The following is a 22,398-nucleotide window of genomic DNA, read 5'->3' as shown; positions in this document are numbered from 1 at the left end:
GAGCCGTTGTTATGCTCACTAACAAAGAAAATACAGAGAAAGAGAAGTTCCCATATCTCACACAGAAGAATGACACAGAAATATAGGGGTGGAGTGAATAAAAGCTCTTCACGTAGCTGAGTTCTCGTGCAGCAGTGCATACTTTCGTCTGCCAAGAAATTATACAACGCAAATGAGTAAGAATCACTGAACACTTGAGCAACCTGTCTGTAGAAAAGAAACGGAACAGCAGAAACTGCATTATAATTAATGAACAAACTACACCGATTAGATTAAGTTGCGCTAATGAGATCCTAATCACTAGTAATGTAAAGACAATTATCTCCATTGAAGGGTAGAGACACAAGCAATAGAAAACAACAAGCCATAGCATTTTTCCAATAGCGATGCGGAGAAATCAAAAAATAGAAAACAACAAGCCATAGCATTAGACGCCCTAATGGTGAAGGGCCACATATATATATCTCAAGAGGGAAGATTCTCAACCACATTGGGGCTCACAAAATCAACAATGTCATTGCACAAGCCTTGCTTAGTTGCTTGCAAAGAGACTTGGTAAGAAACGCATAATTGCTGAAGCTGGAGCTGGTGAACATGCATGGAGTTGCAACTGCCACTGTTTGTGCAAGGTTTCTTGAAAGATGTTGGACGCGCTGAATACTTTAGTGTAACAGATGATGAAGCATTGGAAGGTATTAGAATTTGTACAATATTTGCTTGTTTCTATCATTGGTTGTTGACGGTCGTTGCCTTCTCAAATATGTTAGCACATTTTCTTTTCTTCGTATGTAAAGAATGTGGCGTCTTTGACCACTTCATCCGCAAAACTGCCTTCATGAAAGGTGAAGTTTGGCTCAATTACTGGTTTGATGTTTGAGATTACCTTACTTAGGATGTTTGCACTTTGCACTGTTAGGAGATTCTTGTACTATCAAGAGATTGAATTCCTTTTTCTATTTTGCTTTTCGTTTACTTATCGCTGTATTTACCGTTGATTTGTTTCTTAATTCAGCTTTCGAGAGATAATCTGGCTTAGATGGCATAATCCCAGCTCTGGAGACATCTCATGCACTGGCTTATTTGGAGAAGCTGTGTCCAACTCTCCCAGATGGAACTAAGGTTGTGCTTAACTGCAGTGGCAAAGGGGATAAGGATGTACACACAGCCATCAAGCATTTGAAGGTCTACCTTGAAGTTCACCGCCGATTAGTTGATTGACATATATACTCGAACTAGGTGGTACTCAAGTTTGAGTCCCTACTCCAGTTTATCTACCCAAAAAAAAGTGTTTCAACTTGCGAGGCTAGGGCTGATATCTTTGTAGGTTGGGCCTCGGCCCATTTTGAGAATCAAAATCCATTAGGAACTAAAGTGAAACTGTGAAAGAAAAGGGTAGGTGATATCACTTCCTTTCTTTGACAAGTCTTTTGCTCAACTGGGAACAAATCACAACTACCCTTCTTTTTCATAATCAAATTACAAATCACCCACCAATCATGGCTGCAAAATAGTGTCAAGTCCAAAGTAATTTAATCTGAAAAATAGTGTCAAGTCCAAAGTAATTTAATCTGACTTTTCATGAATCGTTAGAGGCGGAAGAGGGGCCTTGCAGTAGAAGTCATTGGGATGGTTTAATCTGACCTTTCATGGATCATTAGAGGCGGAAGAGGGAGGGTCACAGACGTCCAATTCATTTTCCAAATTCAAAAAATTGTTTGAACCAAATAAACTGAACATATGTGATCAAAATGACTTCCACTGCAACGACTCTTAACCCTAATTAGAGGTGGAGATGAAGGCTTGACTCAAGTGGTCTGCTTAGGGATATTAGCCAAGAAAAGTTGGGTCAAAAAAAAAAATCTGCCATGTCCTTTCAGGACCAGATAGAGACATTGTACTCACAAGTCACAGACTCACATGCTATACATTTTCAACGCTGTTCATAGACAAAAACTCACCAAAACATTGTCCACTTGCATATATAATAGATTCTGATAACATTTAAGCAAGAAATACAACTATTAAACTTATCGATAATCCTCGAAAAACGACAAGAGCCGGAACTTAATCCTGTTTTATTGGAGATTTCACTCCTCTAAGCCTCATTAGAGTATAAAAAGAACTGGTCATTATTATGATAATCTACAACAAAGAAAGAAACACGCTACTGGATCCTCTGACCCAAATCTAGCGATCGATGATTCTTCACAGCATTCTCTCTGATTTATGTTGAAAATTCCTATATCCTCTGTGTCCACCTTTATCACTGCTTTGACTGCACAAATAGATAAATAAATTGAATTAAGTAAATAAAAAAACTTGTTTTGATGGGATAAACCAAGTATATTCCGCATACCGCGTTCGGCTGCTGTTTGTTTACTCTAAAAGCAAGAAACATTTTATAAGATTCCAAAGTTAGGTAGGCAGCAGTCAAAAATGGTTTCAACTTGTAAGATCACCTACAGGGAAAAATCAATCGTCGATATCACCTAACTACATCATCTGTCTGGGTTTGGTTCCGATGCTACTACTACAAGACAAGTAAGTGATTCATCTAGACCACATTGGGAATAACCATCCAAGAAGTGTAACGAAAGCCTTATGCTGTTGGCATCTTAGAAAAAAAACCAATGTAATTAATGATAAGAAGTTAAGAACGCAAACAAAAAGGTTTGTTTGTATCTCTTAGTTAGTCAGTGGGCGTGATTTTATACTTGAAGGGCATACTAGTATTTCCACGACATGTATAGGAATCAGCAAAATTGACCTTACCTGAGAATACAAGAAAGTTCCAAGGATTGCGATGGCAGCTCCAAGGGCATTGACGGGTTGGACAGGCGTGTGGAAAATGATAATGGATGAGACTATGACTGAAATACGTTTCATTGTATTTCCAATGCTAAACGTCAAGGGAGAGATCTCGTCCAGCGACATGTAAGACACCTGGTTGTAGAGATGATAGAACACGCTTTGGGCTGCCACCCACCTACAGTGTACAAAGCAGAGCCACAAAAAATTCTTTAGTCAAAGGAAGAAAAATATCAATACCGTCACAAGAAAAAAGAAAAGTAAATCGAAAACTAGAAGAAAAATAAAGCATGAAAATATAAGTTCTCTGAGGAGTTGCTTGTAACACATTTCTACATGTAGAATGCAAATTGTAAGCCAACATCAGAATCCACTATCTGATATTAATTCCTGTCTAAGGACTCAACTACTTAAAAGGCAATTCCGTGTCAAATACTAGCATTGGTATTCTGGTTATGATGTTTTTGTGCAATATAAAGTAAGAGATTAACATGACTTCCTACGAAAGAAAAACCGTCTACATGATCTTCCACTAAATCATGATCGCGTAAAGGTGCCACGCGGCAGGCCATGACGTAAAATCCCATGAATAGAATGATCAAACAAATTCTGATGAACATTCAATTCACCCGACTACCCTCAACATTTATCCCACAACAAAACAAAAATATTTAAATTCACTCAGAATTCAAAGGCCATGACGTAAAATCCCATGAATAGAATGATCGAACAAATTCAGATGAACATTCAATTCACCTAACTAATCTCAACATTTATCCCACAACAGAACAAAAATATTTAAATTCACACAGAATTTAAGTATAAATATGTAACTGGAGAATTTGTAGTTATCAGGTAATTACCATACAAAATGAGGTCCAATCTGATTGATGGCATTTTGCCAACCAGCTGCCCACATCTGTGGCCCCTCCACGGCAATTGCAAAAGGTGTAAGAATTAAAAGAGACAGCATAGAAAGACAAGCATAGTAGTTCATTCCGCTAACAGATTTGCCCTTCATGCCCTTCTTTGAGAATATGTTCCGGAATACAAATGCCAAGTTGGATATCATAGCCCCCATAAAACCTGAAACAGACATAAAACCACCAAGTTCAGGACTCTGAAAACAACCCCTAAAAGTAAAATGACTGAAATACATCGCAACCCATATATCCTCCCAAATGACAGTATGTCCAATAATACCAGAACCCCATGTCACCTAATTGGCTCAAATTCATCACTTCCCTGAGAAGATCAAAAACATGAATAAGCCGGCTAAGGTACCTTAACTTAGACAATTAAATGCATGAAATTCACAGCTAGAAGGGGAAAAAAGCTAGACAAGAATGGAGCTTTGTGAGTCCAAAACAATGAGAAACTGACAAAAAATGCCTATTCACTAGAGTCTAAAATTTTCAATCACAATAAGGAAAAAAAGAAATAATTGTCATGAAATTTATGATATTTCTAACCTATCTAAGAATCCAAATGACCAGAAAAATTAAAGACATAAAATACAAAATCAATGAGACAATACTATGACGAATTAAGATATTCACAATTCGAATCCTCAAGAAAGAAAGATCAGTCTCACCAATCATGTTGAAGTTAAGCTCAGTCACAGCAGCAAGTGCGCAACCACCGATGATGGGAATAAGGGATAGGTAAACCGGGACTGGGAAGGTCTCACCCAACAGAAACCTTGAAACCAACACACTAAAAGCTGGCTCCCCACTCTTGATGATGTGGGTGAATGAAACTGCAACCTTTGACATGCTCACAGTAGCTGCCACATGCCCAATTGTATGTGCCACAGCAACCTTTGCAAATCAAAAAGTAAATAATGATCAATATTGAATCAAAGTGAAAGTGAATGAAAGTTAAACCTTAAACCAAAATAAATGTCCTAATTCTCTGTCTATGCGAAGAAATGGACTAAGAAAACTCTCTGTTACCCAGAAAGAATTATTTTGACCTGACAATTGCTGGGCTAACTCTGTGTCATATTATCAATGTATTTCATTTTAAACATAAACTTATTTTCATTCAATTTCCACACTTTTCCCAGGAACCAAACAAAAGTGTAGTTTTCTTAAATTTAATATCATCGTAGATAGCTTCCATTCCCATCAATTCATTCAATTTTCTCCAATTTTCTCAAAGGCCAAAAAGAACACAAAATCCACTCACCGGAAGCAAAGTCTTCCAGAACTCGAAGTCCGTCTTGGGCGCTTCAGCGATTCTGGTAGCCCAGGATATCAGCATAATGAGTGATCCAGCACCCAGAGAAAGCGTAGAGGTTAACCAAGGATAAGGGAAAGCATTCAACACCTTCTTGTTGTATATATTGAACACAACATTCAAAGCCCACCATGTCGCAAAGTAAATACCTATCTTCACCTTCTTCGCCGCCTCAATTTTGGTGTCTTCGATCGGCTCCGATCGGTCTGCCTCGTAAGCATCGCATATGATCAAGGACTTGTCCTCCTTATTCCGGCTCTGCCTCAACATCCCAAAAGACTCGATAGAAGCAACATGTAAAGGTCTTGAGACCCGGAGACTGGTAGTCTGTGGGTTTTCCTTTGGAGCAGGTAGAGGCGGCGAAAGCGAAGATCGCGGCACTTGTAATAGAGATCTTCTACGAAAAACAGATTCTGATGATCCATTGATCGCAATCACAGATGGCTTGATAGAGCAAATCATGTTTACAACAAAAATCCCAGAAAACCCCCCCAACAAAACCTTGACACAGAACTTGTTTGATCACAAGAACCAAACTTCTGTTACAGTGAAGCTGTAAAATTAAAAATCCAACTGAACCCAGAAAAACCCACAAAGGTTTTACAGGATTTAGGAGAGAGACACAAAAAGATCAAACTCAAAACGAGAAGACCCCAACCAAAAGTAATGAATGAGGTTGAATTGTATAAATATAGGCACAAAGCGTACGATTAGGAAACAACTGTATTGATTTTAATAAGAGCATCCTGGGGTGGCTCTAATAACTTGGTTGGAACTACTAGAACTCGCAACCGGTTGGTTGTTCTTTCTTTTGTTTTGAGATAGGCCTCTCCTTTCTACTCTGGCTTTTGTTTTAATTTTTGATTGGGAGTTGGTTGATGCTTTGGAATCTGCTACCACAGTGAGAAGGATAGGTTTAGATGGACTTTCCCTTCTCTGAAATCTCAGTCCGAACAAGCATGTGAGAGACGACACCCGTTGCCACCTTATGCATTAAAGTATTTTTCTACGGCTTTTTGTTTTGGCCTTTTGGGTATGCTGAAAGTTCATACCCGAGAGGAAAGTTGGCTTCTTGAAGGGGTTAGGTTCTGCTAGGGAGGAAGCTGTAATCATCCCATGTTGACCATTTGATGATGGTGGACTATTATTGACCGTTTGATGGGTTGCTGGTGATGGAGGGTAGGTAGGTTTCTAGGTTGTGAATTTTGGTAAGTTGTAGTAATTGAACTTCCAAAACAAGAAAAAAGTAAAAAAGGTTGGTATTAACTATTCATTGATTAGGGCTAGCAATTGAAAATTTTTGCCCAAATACTATTTGGTAGCCTACTTTTTTCTATGCTACTCATTGATTCCAAATAAAAAAGAGGAATATTATTCGTTGTAGTGATTAAAATGGTTAAATTCTTTGTTAGTGAAACATTTTTTTTTGATTGGGGTAGGATGCTATTCCTTCATCTTTTATATTTTTTTATATTAGTGATTTTTTAAAATTTTCCAAAAAAAAATAAATGAAAAATATCAATGATTTTGAATATAATGTTGTATTTTTTGTTGAATAAATTAATTAAACAAAATGCATGAGAAATCAAAATGTATAGCATGTTATCTTTTTTCTAAAAATCTTACATACTTTCTATTTATTATTTTTTAAGAATATTATCAAAAAAAGAGGAATATTACCGATCATAGTGATTAAAGTTTAAACTCCTAAGGGTATTCTTTTTAATTTTGATTGAATAAAATTAAAAGACGGTTAGTCTTGTTTCCAATTCTTTAGTATTCACTAAAATCAACAAAGTATCGAAGCCTTAATTCTAATATTCGTTTGTCGAGTCAACAGACTTAAGTAGACTTTGTTTTTAGTATTCATGAGTCTAATCAACATGTCCAAATAAACGTTCTTTCATCACGCTACCCTGCAAAATGTGTTCAATGTTATGGCTAGAAGGAACCATGACACAACAGCAAGAAGTAACACACTGGACATAAACGATATATAGAGAAAGAAGTTCTTAATGTTTTTACACAGAGAACCATAAGTCATCATCAATTATTCATCAAGATTTGGACATGCTAGGGTTTGTCTTATATACCCAAAATCAGATTAACAAAAGAAGAACTGAATATATCAAATAAGATAGAAGCCAATTCCATCCACATGAATAACCTACTGTCTCCCACCAAAACTGGGGTTTCTTCTAGAATAATCTAACGGTACCGAAAATTATAGAACAATAATAACCGAGACAGCAAAGCTGTCAAGTTCATTATTTGCATCCCATTTTTTATTAAGTACACCCCCATTCTAGTGTGTTTTTAAAGAATTAATGATGTGTTTATATCTAAAAGATTCATAATTCAAATTTTGCCTTGTCACATGATGAGTCACCATGCCACATGGACTTGGGTTATATTGGATCATCAAAAGTTCGGGTCAACTATCACTACCGTAATAATAATAGTACAGTTTTGGCAATGTAGCACATTGATGGATTGGGCCCACTCGACCCATAAACACATCACCTTGTGCCTGTTTCGCACAGCAGATCCGCTAACGGTCTCGCTTCACTGAACCGCTGTGCCATACAGCACAGCGGGAGAAGCGGATCCGCTGGCACAATGCCAGCGGATCCGCTAGCATCCCAGAAGCTTCAGATAGGAGCTTCTGGGATGGCGTCCATAGCATTTTTTTTTTACTTTTTTTTAATCATGGGACCCACATATAATAATTTTTTGTCCTTTAGAAATTAATGTGGGCCCACTGTTATTATACTTTATAATATATACGGTTAGTTTAATAATAAATATTTAATATACTACTCTTAGTTTAACTTATATTTTGTAATTATAATTAATATTATAAATTTAATTTAATATTTATAAAAAAATTATTATATTTATTAGCTTAAAAATTTATTAAAAATACAAAAAACAAAATATTAAAATTTTAATTATGAAAAATATTGTAATACTTAAAATTATTTTTAATAGTTTTAATACTTAAAATACAAAATATTAAAAAAAATTTAATTAATAATTAAAAACTAATATTATATTTATTAGATTAATTTTAGTTTGAATAAAAATTATATTTATTAGATTAATTTTGATATAAAAATTATAAAATCTAATATTATAATACTTTAATTCAACAGTTTTTCCGCTTGCGTCAGTTTTTAATTCACCAAACAACTCACAGCATATTTCACAGCTTTAAGCTCAGCATATTTTTCACAAAATTTCCGTTAGCATTGAAAATCAACTTTTCTGCTGTGCCAAACGGAGCCCTTATGTTGAAACTCACAAACGCCAAATGTAGTTGAGGCGATGTGTTCATAAAACGAGAAGTCACTTCACATTGAAAGCATTTTATGATCTTCCTCAATCTTTCCTTCTTTTTTTTTTTTCTTTTTTAATGATAGTCTGACTGCCTGCTAATTTACTTCTTTCTTTTTTTAATGTAATTGTCCACATTAATTAACGAATCTAATCTTTGACGTATCAAACAAAAACAAAAAAAAAATGCTACTCCATACATATATGGTGTGCTGATCACAAACTGATCTTCACACACACAATTTAATTATTTGCAAAGAGAAATTTTCACAAATGTCCAAATGGGTGTGCCAAACCTATGTCCCACATCTCTTTCCCGCGCACCCCACAGGCAGCAGGAAATAAACACATGGCATACATAATAACTTGGTCAAAATTTGCGTGCTCTCATCATGAAGTGATATCATATAGTGTATATAAGTATAAATGCACCCTTTCTTTGCAAAGAGAAAGCAAGGAGAGAGAGAGAGAGGGAGAGAGAGAGAGGGAGAGGGAGAGAGAGAGATGACAATGGAGTTGATGAAGATAGACACCATAGGGTTGGTTCTTGCAAGTAGCTTGGTTGGATATGTTTTTGTTTTTTGGTTCCTGAAGAGAGTAAATGAATGGTGTTACTGTTTGGGGAAGAAGAATTTGCCACCAGGAGACATGGGTTGGCCTTTGATTGGTAACATGATATCTTTCTCAAAGGCTTTCAAATCTAGTGACCCTGATTCCTTCCACAACAATTTGGTCAAGAGGTTTCTCTCTCTCTCTACCTCCTTTTTGCTTTTAAGTTTTGATTCATGCCATGTTAATATGTAATCCGATCCCCTGAAATTCGGTAGGGTTTACATAGATACTCTTTTCATATCATGATATATGTTAATGCAATCAAAACCAAATTTACCCCCAAAAAGTTGGCCGAGTTGGTTCCTAGCATTCCTTGAAACTCATGGGTCCTAGGTATGTTCAAAACCTCTCGTCAACACTTTGGGGCCACATGGGTAAAATAGCAAAGAGGTACCCTGATCCTGTATAAGAAAACTTTTGAAAGTACGGTGCACGGATCCAAGGGTTTATTTCGTCGGAATGAATTCAAAAGAACCTTTCTTGAAGAGGTTCACTCTTTCTTGAAGAGGTTCACTCGATATAGAAGAAGAAGTAAACTCTAATATGTATATGTTGATGTAGGTATGGAAAAGTTGGTATGTACAAGAATCACTTGCTCGGAAAACCAATCATCATCGCTTCTCGATCGGAATTATGCAAGGCAATCTTACACGATGACGAAAATTTCAAACTCGGGTATCCGAGTTTACCAGAACTCATTGGGAAACGATCGATAGCAACCATAGATGGGGTCGAACACAAGCGTCTACGCAAGCTTACAACGGCTCCGATCAACGGACATGAAGCACTATCAATGTACATTGAGTATATGGAGGATGTGGTGATGGATTCGTTGGATGAATTGAGTAGCATGAACAAGCCGGTAGAGTTGCTCACCGAATTAAAGCGCGCAACATTCAAAGTTGTGACAAATATTTTCTTTGGTCCCGAAGGTTTTCAATTTCTTGAACCATTGACGAAATTGTTTCATGCTCTTAGTAAGGGCATTTTCGCAGCGCATGTTAACCTTCCTGGATTTTCATACTACAAGGCTCTCAAGGTGAGTAAATTAATGTTGTTTCATTTGCAATTTTCGAACCACTTGAGTGATAGTCTAGTTGGTGAATCTTTCTGGGTCAGGGTCAAAACATATGGACTCGGAAGGTCCTAAGTTTATTTCCCACAAGGAGCAATATCCTTATGATCACACGATGAGTTTTGACCCAACTTACCATGAAGTTCTCGGTTACCAAATTTTTTAATTTTTTTTAATTTTTGAGTAACTATATGTGTTATTATTAGGCACGTGACAAGCTCGTGAGAATTGTTGATAATACAATTGAAGACAGAAAAGTGAGAAACAAAAGTATTGACTTCACCAAGGCAAAGAAGAGCATGTTAGATTTGTTGTTGGAAGTTGAAGGTGAAGATGGTGAAAGAATGGACAATATTACCATTATTGATTTATTGGGATCAATCTTAATTACTGGCCATGAAACCACAGCAATTGCTACAATGTGGTTATTGCTCTTCCTTGATGAAAACCCACAAGTCTATCAAAAGCTTAAGGTATGATTAATTACTAATTTCTCCACTAATCATTAATCATCGCTTTTATAAATATTTTCTATAAATTTTATAATTTTTTTCTCTAACAAATCTATATATATAATACTTAAAGGGTGAAACATTTAGATAACCTATAAATTTTTTACTAAAAATTTGGAAATAAAAATATTTACATGGTAATTGTATTTGGACTCTATAAACATATATATATATATATATATATATATATATATATATATATGATAATATTAATTAGATTTATAACCTAATATTTTTGCAATCCAATCGACCTCTTTTAGGAAGAACAAGAGGAGATCATATCAAAGAGACCTTCTACCCAGAAAGGATTGACTATGGCGGAGATTAAAAAAATGAGTTATACCGACAAGGTAAGCTAATACAATGTCGAATCAAATATAGCTTAAAAAATAACTTATATTAATTAATTAATGATCCGAATAATTTTTGTTTATATTTTTTGGTAAGGTAATTCAAGAAGTACTTCGTAGGGCCAATGTTGGAGTTGGAGCTTTTCGCGAGGCAGTCAATGATGTTAAGCTAAATGGTAAGAAAAATTTTCGAGACCCACAATTCATGACCCCCATTTTACCTCCGATTCATGTGAAAGTATTGAATATTAAAGGAGACCTACACATGTGTTTATAATCAATGATTATCCCACATGCCACATTGCTCAAATGGTTATAATTAGTACTCATGGTGTCACAAATTTATTTATTTAAATTATTATATTACCTATTTATTTATTATATGACTAGCTTAATTAATTAAGCTAGATTATAATTGTTTGTTAATATGTGTAGGATACACTATACCAAAACGATGGAAAGTGTTCATAATGTTTAGAACAATCCACTTGGATCCTGAAATCTATCCAAACCCCACAGCATTCAATCCATCCAGATGGGATGTAAGTAGAAAAAAACATTTATATTTATTTATATGTATATAATTCAATTTATTTATTTTTATTGCTAAATGTAATATTTTTGCAGAATAAAAATATAAAAGCTGGAGCATATGTGCCATTTGGGCTTGGGAGTAGGATTTGCCCAGGAAATGAGTTGGCCAAGACCGAAATGTTTGTTTTTCTTCATTGTTTTGTCCTCAACTACAAGTAAGTCCACTCCTATAAAGAACATATCTATCTACTAATTCTTTTATTCCAATTAGTAAAAGCGATCTTGAACTAAGACATATATATATAGATAGATTCTAGAAACTAAGAGGGGTTTCCTAAGCAATTTCCGTAATCGGGTTCATTGATATTTCTGGTATAATAGATGGTCTCACACATACAATCATACTCAATTATTTTGAATATAAATGTAACACCAATGTTTGTAATATATATATTTATATGTTATTTGCAGGGTTGAGAGAATGAATCCAAAATCTCCAATGGTGTACTTTCCAACAGCAGAGCCTAAGGACAAGTTTATGGCCAAAATTAGAAAACTGCCATAATCATAAATAACTAAAGCCATATATATATGTATATATGTATGTATGTATGTATAATGCAAACAATAATATGTCCAAAATGTGCTTCAAATTTAAAGTGTCACAAACTGTTGTTGGACATGTAATATGTAATTGAGAGATGTGACGATTGTGATGTTAGGTCATGTGTTGTTCTATGTGGGTTATATTTACTCCATCAATTTTATATTTAAGGTTGTTTACTTTATGTGGATTGGTTGTTTTACCTATTGTACTTCCAATATAGTTTTAGAATAAGCTACAAAAAAAAGTGATATTCAATGTTATCACAACCGGTCCGCGCATGACTTGCGCCAATATTTTTTTTAAAGTTCAATCGGTTGACTCGAAGTAAATGGTTGAACTGTGAGAAATTGGCTCAACTACTAGGGTTTGTGAAGAGGTGTTTTGTCACCTAACACCGTTAGCCACATCAGCAATTCCGTTGGCCATGTCATCTAATTTGGATGGTTAATCAACGGTTAACCTATCACATAGGTATGTTGACTGCCCAAAATTTGAAAATTCTGTCCGAGTGACCTATTTGACACAATTTCATCTTTCAATTACGAAATTGAAACAATTTGATATTCGGTGTGTAAATTGAAACAACGCATCATATTTCAGTGTCCAATTTACCCTAAAGTTGGCAGTGCTTGATTGGATGCCCTTCATGTAACATTGTTTCAATTTCTAAAACAGGAAAGATCGAGATACTCAAATGTTTTGCACTATTCATCTTTCCTCTTCCTTTTGGTTGTTTGGATGCATGGGATTACTGTGACACTGATGATCTTACAAACCTAGTATGATATGAAGTTTAAACTATGCTAAAGCTAATTTCTTTTAACATGTGAAGAGTTCACAATCATCAAGACACTAGGAAGTGATCACTGTGGTGCCCCCACTTGCAACCGAAGCTCTGTGAAACCATGTTAATGGCAAACTAGCAAGGGTGTTGAATCAAAAGAAAATAGAGAAGAAGAAGAATATTATGAGAGTTTTATGTGGTTCGGTAGTAATTTCTACGTCCACAGAGTTCATGGTTTATTTTCACTAGGAGAAATCCAACATGTACAATTGAGATAGGGTTTTCTGTTTATAACCGACTACTTGAGTATCCAAAAAAATACAATTATACCCCATATTAAAAATAACCAATACTCATCGATAATATCGTACCACAGGATGCTTGTTGAATTGGACTAATAGAGGTGGTGTCACTAGCTGTGGTTCGACTATTAGTCATTCGAGATTGGGCTTGGGCTTGGGCTTGGTAGTCGTAGCCGAACATATCACACACGTGTAAAACTGGCACGAGCGAACATGGTAGAGGGTGATTAATGTGATGGGACATTATTGAACAACTTGGCTTTGTAAGACCTTTAGAGAGAATAAAAAGTTGCGAGCACACTTGGTTGTACGTGGTTGGACATCTTGGCTTCTTATGGACCATAAAATGGGCCTTGCTTAATTGGTTGATTGGTGTTACACATATGACTATTATTTTTGTCAAGACTAATTAGAAATTACCATATTGTTTGGGTAAGTTCAAGTGATGTGATTTATAAGTAAAGATTTATCATTCTCATACAATTAAGGCATTTTCTTTAGACTTAAATATCATTAAGTGAGACGGTCCAGGAAAAATAAAGTCATATGGACTTGATGTATTCATGGGAATCGGATAACTCAAATCGTACAATATTAGTTTGTAGCGAGTGGGGTGAATTTTTTTTTGACATGGTATCAGAGCATAGTCTCGGTCTAGTTGGACGTACAAATTAAACCTTTATCTGTTCATTTGTTGGGTCTGACATAACCCGACCCACAAGTACAAGGGAGTATCAAGACTAAATACCACATTGCTTGGGTAAATCCAAATGATGTGGTTTATAAGTAAAGACCCACGCATATTCTCATACAACCAAGGTCTTTTCCTTGAGTCTAAGTACTATTAAGTGAGACGACTCAAAATGAATAAAATCATGTGGGCTCGATGTATTCACAGTAGTAACTCAAAGCGAACAATATTAATTTGTAGTGAGAGGGGTGAAAAAGAGAGTCCCAATATAATTGGATATGTACTAATGAGAATTTTAATACGTAAAGTCTCTTGTGGGGTTGTGATGATTGATCGACTCTTAATGGTTTTTTGCTTTATGAGCATATATAGTGACATTTGAAGAATATTCCAATTTCTTGAGTATTAACAATAAAAAAGAAAAAGAAAAAAACAAAGATAGTTGTATGTTATTTTGTCATAGATGGTGTCATTTGAAGAATATTCTAATTCCTTTGAGCATCAAGGATACAAAAAAAAAATGATAATTTTTCTTTTTACGATCATTGTTCTTTTGGGTGTGCATTAGGTAAACACATCGGGTCTACGTACTACTCTACAAACTATGCATGTTAACAACTCATAAAATTTTCATATGTGAACTCATACCTCTAGAGAGAATTTAACCCTAATGAAAGTGCATGATTAGATGCACATTGCCGTGTCAACACCATTATTGGCAAAACAATTTTGTCTTTATAAAGGAAGTGAATTGCATTAAAAGTAATCAATACATTTTCTTTTTGTCTTTTTTTTAATGTAATATTATACATAGGCCTTTTTATATGTATTAATAATTTAATTCCTTTGTGAAGAAGACAAATTTTATAAATCTGAATTTTATTTTAATTTCAAATGAGTAGTCGTGCCTTGTGCTATGATTATATTACTTTCTTTATAATCACAACATCATTGGTGCCTTGTGCTATGATTTATTACTTGCTTTCTAATCACAATATCATTTTCTTCTTCTTTTTCTATTTTTGTTGAATGGCTTTGAATTACTCAACTCTTATCATATACGAATTTTTCACGTTTTTATTTGATCTTTTGACATCTTTTTTGTATGAACGTTCAAGGAAAACTAATCTAACAAGTTAGACATCTAAAAATAATAAATAGAATACAATGATTTATTTTGATGGTTTGAAATTTGCTCAATTCTCAATGAACTTTCGACGTTTTTATCCAATTTCGAACATACCTTAAACTTTGACATCTTTTCTTCTTTCTTCTATTTTTGTTTTCTTTATGGTAAAATTGATAATATATTCTCTACGACGTCGTATTTACCGTATCGGAAAGTACCAGATTTTTTGTTCTCTTCCAAAGTCCAAATCCAAAAACCATCAGGAGTCAACAACTCACTCCAAATCCGCAGTGGGAGACAGAGAGGCGGCCATGCCAACTTCTTCTTCGCCTCCTTCTTCATCATCTATGGTTGTAACGCTAGCGATACTCGTACTCTTCTTCCATACATGGGCACCAAAAGTGTACGTAGAGGCTCTGAAAGTACCATTTCACCCTCAGGATGCGCTGCCTCTTTTACCAAGGCAGGTTTCATGGCCAATCCTAAACTCTCTTAATGGCGCCGTTGATCTCCTACCAACCTTCGTCGGCGCTGCCTCCTCCCCTAACGACACCGTCGAGTGGAAAGGCGCTTGCTTTTACAATAACACGGCGTGGATGGAGTTCCACAACAAGAGTGGCAGTGAATTCGGTGGAGGAACGCTTCATATCAAGGTAACAAAATGAACTCAATTTGCGAATCGGCTACTTGGGTTGTTGGGAATTATGATGTATTAGTACTCTTCTGCTTGGTAATTGTTGTTAAATTGGACTTCCATTTGTTTTCTTGGCATTCTTGCGATGGGTTTGATTATATTTGTCTTCCGCAAAATTCGCTGCTTTCAGGGGTTTTTGAGGATTTGATATACGAGTACTGCATTTCTTGGAATAATTGTTGAAATTTGGTCATTGAGATTCCATCTAGTGCGGGTAATGGTTTAGGTTCAGGCTTTCCCTTGATGGGCTTTTCGGGGATTTTTCTTGTTTTATGTATGATATCTTTTAAGCTTTGAAATACCCAAAGATACCCAATTTATTAGCAAAGTATTTCATGTAGGACAGGTTCAGCTAGGATGCTGCTCCTTAGCCTCTTGTGTGTGAATTGTGCAATGTGATTTAGTGAGTTATTGTATGGTTTTTTCCTGTGGGTAAAATGATTGATATGTAATTTAGGTTTGCAATGTGTTGGAAATGATTGTTATGTGCTTATCCAGGTTAGCAATGCTCATAGTTGGACATGTATGGATCTTTATGTCTTTGCAACTCCGTATCGTGTTACGTGGGATTACTATTTCCTTTCTCGGGAGCATACCCTAGAGATTAAGGAGTGGGAAAGCAAAGCTGAGTTTGAATATGTAAGTTTCATGTTTTCTAGGACATGCTATTTATCAAATTGATTTTGAAGTTTACTAGCTCTGTCTTACTGAATCTGTACTTTCTGTGAGATCAGGTGAAACGCAAAGGATTGTCAATCTTCCTCATGCATGCTGGGATGTTAGGAACTCTTACTGCACTGTGGGATGTCTTCCCTTTATTTACAAATACTGGATGGGGTGAAAGCTCTAATATTGGGTTTCTTGAGAAGCATATGGGGGCAACCTTTGAAGAACGTCCTAATCCGTGGGTGACAAACATCAGTGTTGATGATATTCATTCTGGAGATTTTCTTGCGATATCAAAAATTCGTGGACGGTGGGGTGGTTTTGAGACAATGGAAAAGTGGGTTAGTGGAGCTTATGCTGGTCATACTGCTGTTTGCTTGAGGGATTCTGAAGGAAAATTATGGGTTGGTGAATCAGGACATGAAAATGAAAAGGTAAAAATGTAAATCCACTCGTGATACCTTCTCATTTCCAATTATCTGGACTTAAGTAAGAAACTGTTTAGACTTTAGAGTGTTTGTTCTTTTCATTTTTCTCTTCAATGTATGACCTTTTCTCAACCATATGCATAGAAAAATTTGGAGTTTATGAGTTGATGGGGCTTGTCTACGTTTGTTGCAGGGAGAGGATATTATTGCCGTATTACCATGGGATGAATGGTGGGAGTTCGAGCTCAATAAGGATGATTCCAATCCCCACATTGCGCTTCTTCCTTTGCATCCTGATGTACGAGCCAAGCTCAATGAAACTGCCGCATGGGAGTATGCACTGAGCATGAATGGAAAGCCTTATGGTTATCATAACTTGATATTTAGCTGGATAGATACGATTGACAGAAACTATCCGCCCCCATTAGATGCTCATCTGGTACTATTGATCTTATGAATTATCTATACCTTAAGATTTTATTATATGGCTAAGTCAGCTGCATGTTTGCTCTTTTTTTTATTCACCTTTCTTTCTGGTTCTATGCTCCCATTATGCGATTGTAATATGTAGTCTACATCGCTACGATAGTTTAGTGTGTCATTCAAAGAATAATGTTTGGAAAAAAAATTGTGCTGAGTTAAAATCATAGTTAGTTTTTTGTTTCCTTCTTTTTCTGGTCATGAATTTAGGGTTGTGTGAAAGATTGTTTAGTTTCTCATCTCCGTTTTTTGAACCACGAAGTTATTTTACTGGCTTTTTGTGTGTTATTATGTCTGCTAGTCTCTTGCATTCGTGTACGGTATATTCTGTTAATGGAATTCCTACATTGAAGCTTACCGTTTCCAATCTTAAAATGAGAAACAAATAATTTGAAGTTGGGTTCCTTATGTTATTGCTTATGCATCTTCAACATTGAGTTACATTTCCGAAGTTTTTGTTTTTGTTTTTGGTTTATTTATCCTGGTGGATGACTGCTGTTGTTTCATGTTATATTTAGGATTCAAGTTTTTGCAATTGAAGGATTATCTGAACGTCATCATTTTTTTTTTCACGATAAGCACTGTGGTCCTGCAGGTTGCTTCTGTGATGACGGTTTGGAATCAAATACAGCCTGCATATGCTGCTAACATGTGGAATGAGGCATTAAACAAAAGGCTTGGAACTCAGGTAGTTTATCAGTTCCTTGTTTTTATCATTCCAAGTATTTTCTGATTGATGATAATTAGAAAACCCTTTCTTGAGTATCATTCATTGGATAATCTGACTCGGTTCTTTTGGGTAGCAGGCACTCCATCTTTGGAGATACTTCATAAACTAGATCCTCATTTATGTCTGGTTTTTGTGTTTTGCACAGGGTCTAAGTCTTCCAGAAATATTAGTGGAGGTTGAAAAACGTGGGTCATCTTTTGATGAATTGCTGACAATTCCTGAACAGGACGACTGGCTATACAGTGATGGAAAGTCAACTTCTTGTGTAGCTTTCATTCTTGAAATGTACAAGGCGGCAGGGCTCTTCAATCCACTTGCTAGCTCTATACAAGTCACTGAATTTACGGTTCGTTTGTCAAGGATAATGCAACTTCTGTTTCTTCATAAACTTCATGGCATGGAAAATCTGACATTTTTCCTATTAGATTTCTGGTTATGGATGTCATCAATTCATTTTATTGCCAAAATTTGCAGATCAAAGATGCTTACTCCCTCAGGTTTTTCGAAAACAATTCAAGCCGCCTGCCCAAGTGGTGTAATGATGGAGATACGGTGAAGTTACCTTTCTGTCAGATTCGAGGGAAGTATCGGATGGAGCTTCCAGAGTACAATACCGTGGATCCATACCCCCATATGAATGAAAGATGTCCATCTCTGCCTCCAAACTACATCAGGACACAGAACTGCTAAACTGTTTCAACATCCATCCCCTCTGACGTGTTACCCTTTGGCCATGGTTTACACAACACCAAGTTCCTACACTGTAAAGGGACATTCTACAGTTCTGTCCCTGTTGGCTACCAATGAGGAAGGTTGACAGGTATTGATTGTAAATATCGCGATCTGCTGAATCTGGTGTTAAATTGTTGTGCAAGGTACATGTTAAAAGAAAATAGATTGTAGTACAGAGATCATATATGGAAATTGTTTCAGAAATTATTTCTTAACATTTGCCTTATCCTTTGCTTCTTATACCATCACATTGTCCTCCTTGCTGAAATTTTGATTGGTAGCCCCTTAGTTGGTACCGGCATTGGATCCCTGCTGAACAAATTGTCTGAACATAACTTCCAAGTAAATCGCGTGACGAGGTAATGGACAGCGACGAGGGTTTCGATCCTTGCAAACTCATTTCCTGGACATAATCGAGGTCCCCCTCCGAATGCAACGAAGCTGTAGGGCGGAACTGATGCTTGGTTCTCAAACCTAGCAGGATCAAACTTTGATGGCTCTGGGAATATTTTGCCGTCCATGTGAGTCATATTTGTTACCCAGAAAATCTAAGACATCATGTAAAATGTTGTAAGAATTGGATTTCTCATGAAAACATTATAGAGCGGTGAATTATACCAAGGATTTCAGAGTGTTTCTTTTGTCTTACCTATCCCAATTCCCAAATGCTGAGATGAACGTATACGACCATATGAAATCGTGTCATCTCAGATTTGGGATAGCCGGGATACAAAACACTCGAATCCGTAAGATTGCTGTTTCACTTACTTGCCATCCTTTAGGGATAATGTATCCATCATATTCTATATCTTCCAAGGCCCTCCTGAAGCCACCAAAGACCGGAGGAAACATCCTCAATGTCTCCATTGCTACTCTCCATGTGTACTTCATCTTAGCAAGGTCTTCCCACGTCAGCGATTCTCCGGTAGACTTGCCCTTGGCTATCTCATCTTGTTCTGAAACAACAGATCAATAATAATTAAAAAAAATGAAGCTTGAAGATGAAATTGAATCATGGAAGAGGTAGATGAAGGAATTATATGTATTTTTTCGGTAACTGAGAATGAATCGGCCCAGCATGTCCTATGGACAACTGAGTGAATCTAAACTCGGGCCGCCAAGCCAGTGCGCGCCGTGCAGCACTCTGACTACAGTTAAGACTAGGTCAAAAACCATGCGCGTAAACATCACCGGCAAGACAAGCCCACGATGCAAATACCACCAGGAAAATATCCAAGAGATTTCGAACACCGGACATGCCCACACATACCGAATGCCTAACAGTAAGATCACCAATGGGGCTATCGCCCCTTGGTTGAATTATATGTATACCTTGAAGAACACGAGCATAAATGGTAGGATTGTTGGCTAATACTTGGATCAAGAAAGTGAGCAGAATAGAAGTAGTGTCATGTCCAGCAATCATGACAAGTACAGCGTTATGAATGATCTCCTCTTCAGTTATTTCTTGCTCATTGCTGTCATGGCCGATATTGAGCAAGTAAGTGATGAGGTCTTGACGGGGCGAACCAGAACCACCCTTTTGCTTCTTCTGTGAAATCAGATCCTTGAGCATTGTCCGTACCCTTGCAGTTGCTCTGAGGCTGCGGTTGTAGCGTGTGAAGGGCAAGTTAATTGGTACTGACCATACTCCTCCCATCATCTCTTGAAAGCTCTGCACATGCTCATCTCTTTGAGTTCCTCGCTCGAGTCCGACTAACAGAGAGCATATTATGTTGAATGTGAGGGTCTTCATCAATGGCATAACCTATCAGATTGTATGTAGTGATTAGTTCTGATCTAAAAAGTATTGAAAAAACTCAGTTTACCTAAACCCAACCCAATCGGACAGTTGAGTGGATGAGTAATCCGTACTCCCGTACATACCAACTATATTGTCCGCTTTGAGGTTTCGGTTCCCGTGGATACATTGGATTACTCTCACAGGTTTGTTTGTCATAGACTTAGTAACCGAGCCTTAGCCCAAGTCACAAAGCCCATGAAAAGGCTTAGATAATAAGGGGTGACATTGTCATTATAAGGGTATTATATCCACAAATCTATTCAATATAGGATTCTAACAGTGGGCGTCAACCTTGAAACGCCAGAATAGCCTACCGCGCCACGCTGGAGACAGGTAAGACTGGGAGCCAGAATAGAACCACCCGACCTAACATGCCATTCGGACAACTGAGCGGGGGTAAACGTTGGGATGTCATAACACCCTGTAGCGCCATGTTAGTGACAAATAAGACTGGGCCGAAGCCCATGTGGGTAAGAGGCCCAGAAGTGGGACATATCCGAGCTGGTTTGTTCAAACTCCCGACCTCGAGCAACCTCCAAGTTTGAAGAGATAAAAAATTAAGCTATCGTCAAGTGGTTTCGCAATCATTAACATACCGTGAGCTCTTGCTTCCCTTGCCAATGCATTTCAAAGTGCTTATTCACTTCTTCATCCATCTTCCCAACATACTCTTTCAACGACTCCGGCCTCAAGAATGAAAGAAGGGCTTGCCTAACGCGCTTGTGATCTTGTCCGGTAAGTCCAAACAAACTCCTTTCTCCAAATATCATGCTTGTTGACTTGGTTTGTTGATAAACAGTAGTGCTGCCATCACTGGAGAAGATAAACTTGTTCGCAGCCTGTCCATAAATGAAGATTGTTGGTTTTCCAAATAAGTTCAGCTTCAATACTGGTCCATATTTCTTGATCTTTTCTTCGAACCATTTTTCGCCAGCGTTGGCTTTCATCGCACGAAGAAGGCGGAGGCTTTGGCCTACAATAGGCAAGCCTAGTGAGCCCGGAGGGAGCCGTTTCGACCATCTTCTTTCCCTGATCAAGAGAATGAAGATTGGAAGAAGGAACAGAAAGACAGCGAAAAGATTATTCATGATGGGGGGAGTTTTCTTAGCAGATGATAGTGTTTTGAGAACATGATTGTTCAACTAAGTTATATAATAGATGTTCTACGAAATAAAATACACAGCCTTGTTTAAATTATTTGATCATATAAAATGTGGTAGATCTCAATGAGGATCACAATGTTGACTGAGTACTGGCAGTAATAGTTTTTATTTTATTTGTGAACAAGGAATCACAATGCTAACCTCTTTTAATTTGTCTGATTATTCATGATAGGGAGGGTAAGATTCCCGTAATCAAGGCTTTATTATATTTCTCGAGTACAGCCCCCATGACTCACCTCGACGTCGACATCTTTGTAACCTCGGCGTCCTTGTAATCTCGATGTCGACCCTCGATCACTCATCACTTCGATCCTAGGTTCTACTGTCAACATTTCTAGATTGATCCAACATTCACACCACCTCGTACATCCCCAAGAGCAACCTCGATACTGGAGACAATCTCGTCCTTGACAATAAGAGCTTTAATTCAAAACATATCTGCGTCAGACCTCGCTTTGACACGCACAACCTACTCCACCTAGTCCCTTTCATCAGACCAGGCAATCAATCCCGGTACTAACATGTGCCCGCTACAAATGGCACCCTCTCTCTAAGGGCAAATGCAATGGTGAAGTGTTATTGGGCCAACAAAGATGTTGTCTTTTGCTGATGTGGCTGTATTGTAAAATGTGTTTTACTTATGTGGCTGTATTGGGATAAGTGTTTTGCTGATGTGGATGTATTGATATTTAATGTTTTGGTGTAGTTTTGTTGTGGATA

The 22,398-nt window shown here is 36.9% G+C and overlaps 5 protein-coding genes across 5 annotated transcripts; 2 read left to right on the top strand and 3 right to left on the bottom strand.

Annotated features, from left to right (window-relative positions):
• Positions 1-1,954: 1,954 nt before the first annotated feature.
• Positions 1,955-6,126, bottom strand: LOC119985408 (glucose-6-phosphate/phosphate translocator 1, chloroplastic-like). Its single transcript, XM_038829708.1, has 5 exons — positions 4,999-6,126; positions 4,403-4,628; positions 3,672-3,894; positions 2,773-2,986; positions 1,955-2,275 (listed from the first exon to the last, which is right to left on the bottom strand). The coding sequence occupies exons 1-5, from the start codon at positions 5,509-5,511 to the stop codon at positions 2,264-2,266; spliced, it is 1,188 nt and encodes a 395-aa protein (XP_038685636.1). The 5' UTR covers positions 5,512-6,126; the 3' UTR covers positions 1,955-2,263.
• A 2,727-nt stretch (positions 6,127-8,853) lies between these two features.
• Positions 8,854-12,260, top strand: LOC119985407 (beta-amyrin 11-oxidase-like). The gene is made up of 8 exons (XM_038829706.1): positions 8,854-9,125; positions 9,559-10,036; positions 10,279-10,545; positions 10,845-10,934; positions 11,032-11,110; positions 11,370-11,476; positions 11,562-11,683; positions 11,940-12,260. Exons 1-8 carry the CDS (start codon positions 8,890-8,892, stop codon positions 12,031-12,033), a joined length of 1,473 nt encoding a protein of 490 aa, XP_038685634.1. The 5' UTR covers positions 8,854-8,889; the 3' UTR covers positions 12,034-12,260.
• A 3,001-nt stretch (positions 12,261-15,261) lies between these two features.
• Positions 15,262-18,926, top strand: LOC119985405. Its single transcript, XM_038829704.1, has 7 exons — positions 15,262-15,634; positions 16,174-16,314; positions 16,410-16,775; positions 16,963-17,208; positions 17,845-17,937; positions 18,125-18,325; positions 18,454-18,926. The coding sequence occupies exons 1-7, from the start codon at positions 15,293-15,295 to the stop codon at positions 18,667-18,669; spliced, it is 1,605 nt and encodes a 534-aa protein (XP_038685632.1). The 5' UTR covers positions 15,262-15,292; the 3' UTR covers positions 18,670-18,926.
• On the bottom strand, positions 18,925-19,616 carry LOC119985406 (beta-amyrin 28-monooxygenase-like). Its single transcript, XM_038829705.1, has 2 exons — positions 19,480-19,616; positions 18,925-19,259 (listed from the first exon to the last, which is right to left on the bottom strand). The coding sequence occupies exons 1-2, from the start codon at positions 19,600-19,602 to the stop codon at positions 18,957-18,959; spliced, it is 426 nt and encodes a 141-aa protein (XP_038685633.1). The 5' UTR covers positions 19,603-19,616; the 3' UTR covers positions 18,925-18,956.
• A 260-nt stretch (positions 19,617-19,876) lies between these two features.
• Positions 19,877-21,625, bottom strand: LOC119986152 (cytochrome P450 716B1-like). Its single transcript, XM_038830701.1, has 2 exons — positions 21,112-21,625; positions 19,877-20,479 (listed from the first exon to the last, which is right to left on the bottom strand). Exons 1-2 carry the CDS (start codon positions 21,601-21,603, stop codon positions 19,877-19,879), a joined length of 1,095 nt encoding a protein of 364 aa, XP_038686629.1. The 5' UTR covers positions 21,604-21,625.
• Positions 21,626-22,398: the final 773 nt, after the last annotated feature.

The sequence above is a fragment of the Tripterygium wilfordii genome, chromosome 19, assembly GCF_013401445.1.
Source record: "Tripterygium wilfordii isolate XIE 37 chromosome 19, ASM1340144v1, whole genome shotgun sequence".
NCBI lineage: Eukaryota > Viridiplantae > Streptophyta > Magnoliopsida > Celastrales > Celastraceae > Tripterygium > Tripterygium wilfordii.
Note: the sequence above shows the minus strand (reverse complement) of the source record. Positions and strands in the feature narration are given on the sequence as shown.

Excerpts from the sequence above, each read along its gene's own strand:
- LOC119985408 (XM_038829708.1), bottom strand. The coding sequence starts at position 5,511 with ATGATTTGCTCTATCAAGCCATCTGTGATTGCGATCAATGGATCATCA. Across the intron at positions 3,895-4,402 it reads GCTTAACTTCAACATGATTG|GTTTTATGGGGGCTATGATA; the intron begins GTGAGACTGATC and ends TGTCTGTTTCAG. Across the intron at positions 2,987-3,671 it reads ATTGGACCTCATTTTGTATG|GTGGGTGGCAGCCCAAAGCG; the intron begins GTAATTACCTGA and ends TGTACACTGTAG.
- LOC119985407 (XM_038829706.1), top strand. The coding sequence starts at position 8,890 with ATGACAATGGAGTTGATGAAGATAGACACCATAGGGTTGGTTCTTGCA. Across the intron at positions 10,037-10,278 it reads CATACTACAAGGCTCTCAAG|GCACGTGACAAGCTCGTGAG; the intron begins GTGAGTAAATTA and ends TGTTATTATTAG. Across the intron at positions 11,477-11,561 it reads TCAATCCATCCAGATGGGAT|AATAAAAATATAAAAGCTGG; the intron begins GTAAGTAGAAAA and ends ATATTTTTGCAG.
- LOC119985405 (XM_038829704.1), top strand. The coding sequence starts at position 15,293 with ATGCCAACTTCTTCTTCGCCTCCTTCTTCATCATCTATGGTTGTAACG. Across the intron at positions 15,635-16,173 it reads GAGGAACGCTTCATATCAAG|GTTAGCAATGCTCATAGTTG; the intron begins GTAACAAAATGA and ends GTGCTTATCCAG. Across the intron at positions 16,776-16,962 it reads CAGGACATGAAAATGAAAAG|GGAGAGGATATTATTGCCGT; the intron begins GTAAAAATGTAA and ends CGTTTGTTGCAG.
- LOC119985406 (XM_038829705.1), bottom strand. The coding sequence starts at position 19,602 with ATGAAGTACACATGGAGAGTAGCAATGGAGACATTGAGGATGTTTCCT. Across the intron at positions 19,260-19,479 it reads TTATCCCTAAAGGATGGCAA|ATTTTCTGGGTAACAAATAT; the intron begins GTAAGTGAAACA and ends ATGATGTCTTAG.
- LOC119986152 (XM_038830701.1), bottom strand. The coding sequence starts at position 21,603 with ATGAATAATCTTTTCGCTGTCTTTCTGTTCCTTCTTCCAATCTTCATT. Across the intron at positions 20,480-21,111 it reads AAGGGAAGCAAGAGCTCACG|GTTATGCCATTGATGAAGAC; the intron begins GTATGTTAATGA and ends ACAATCTGATAG.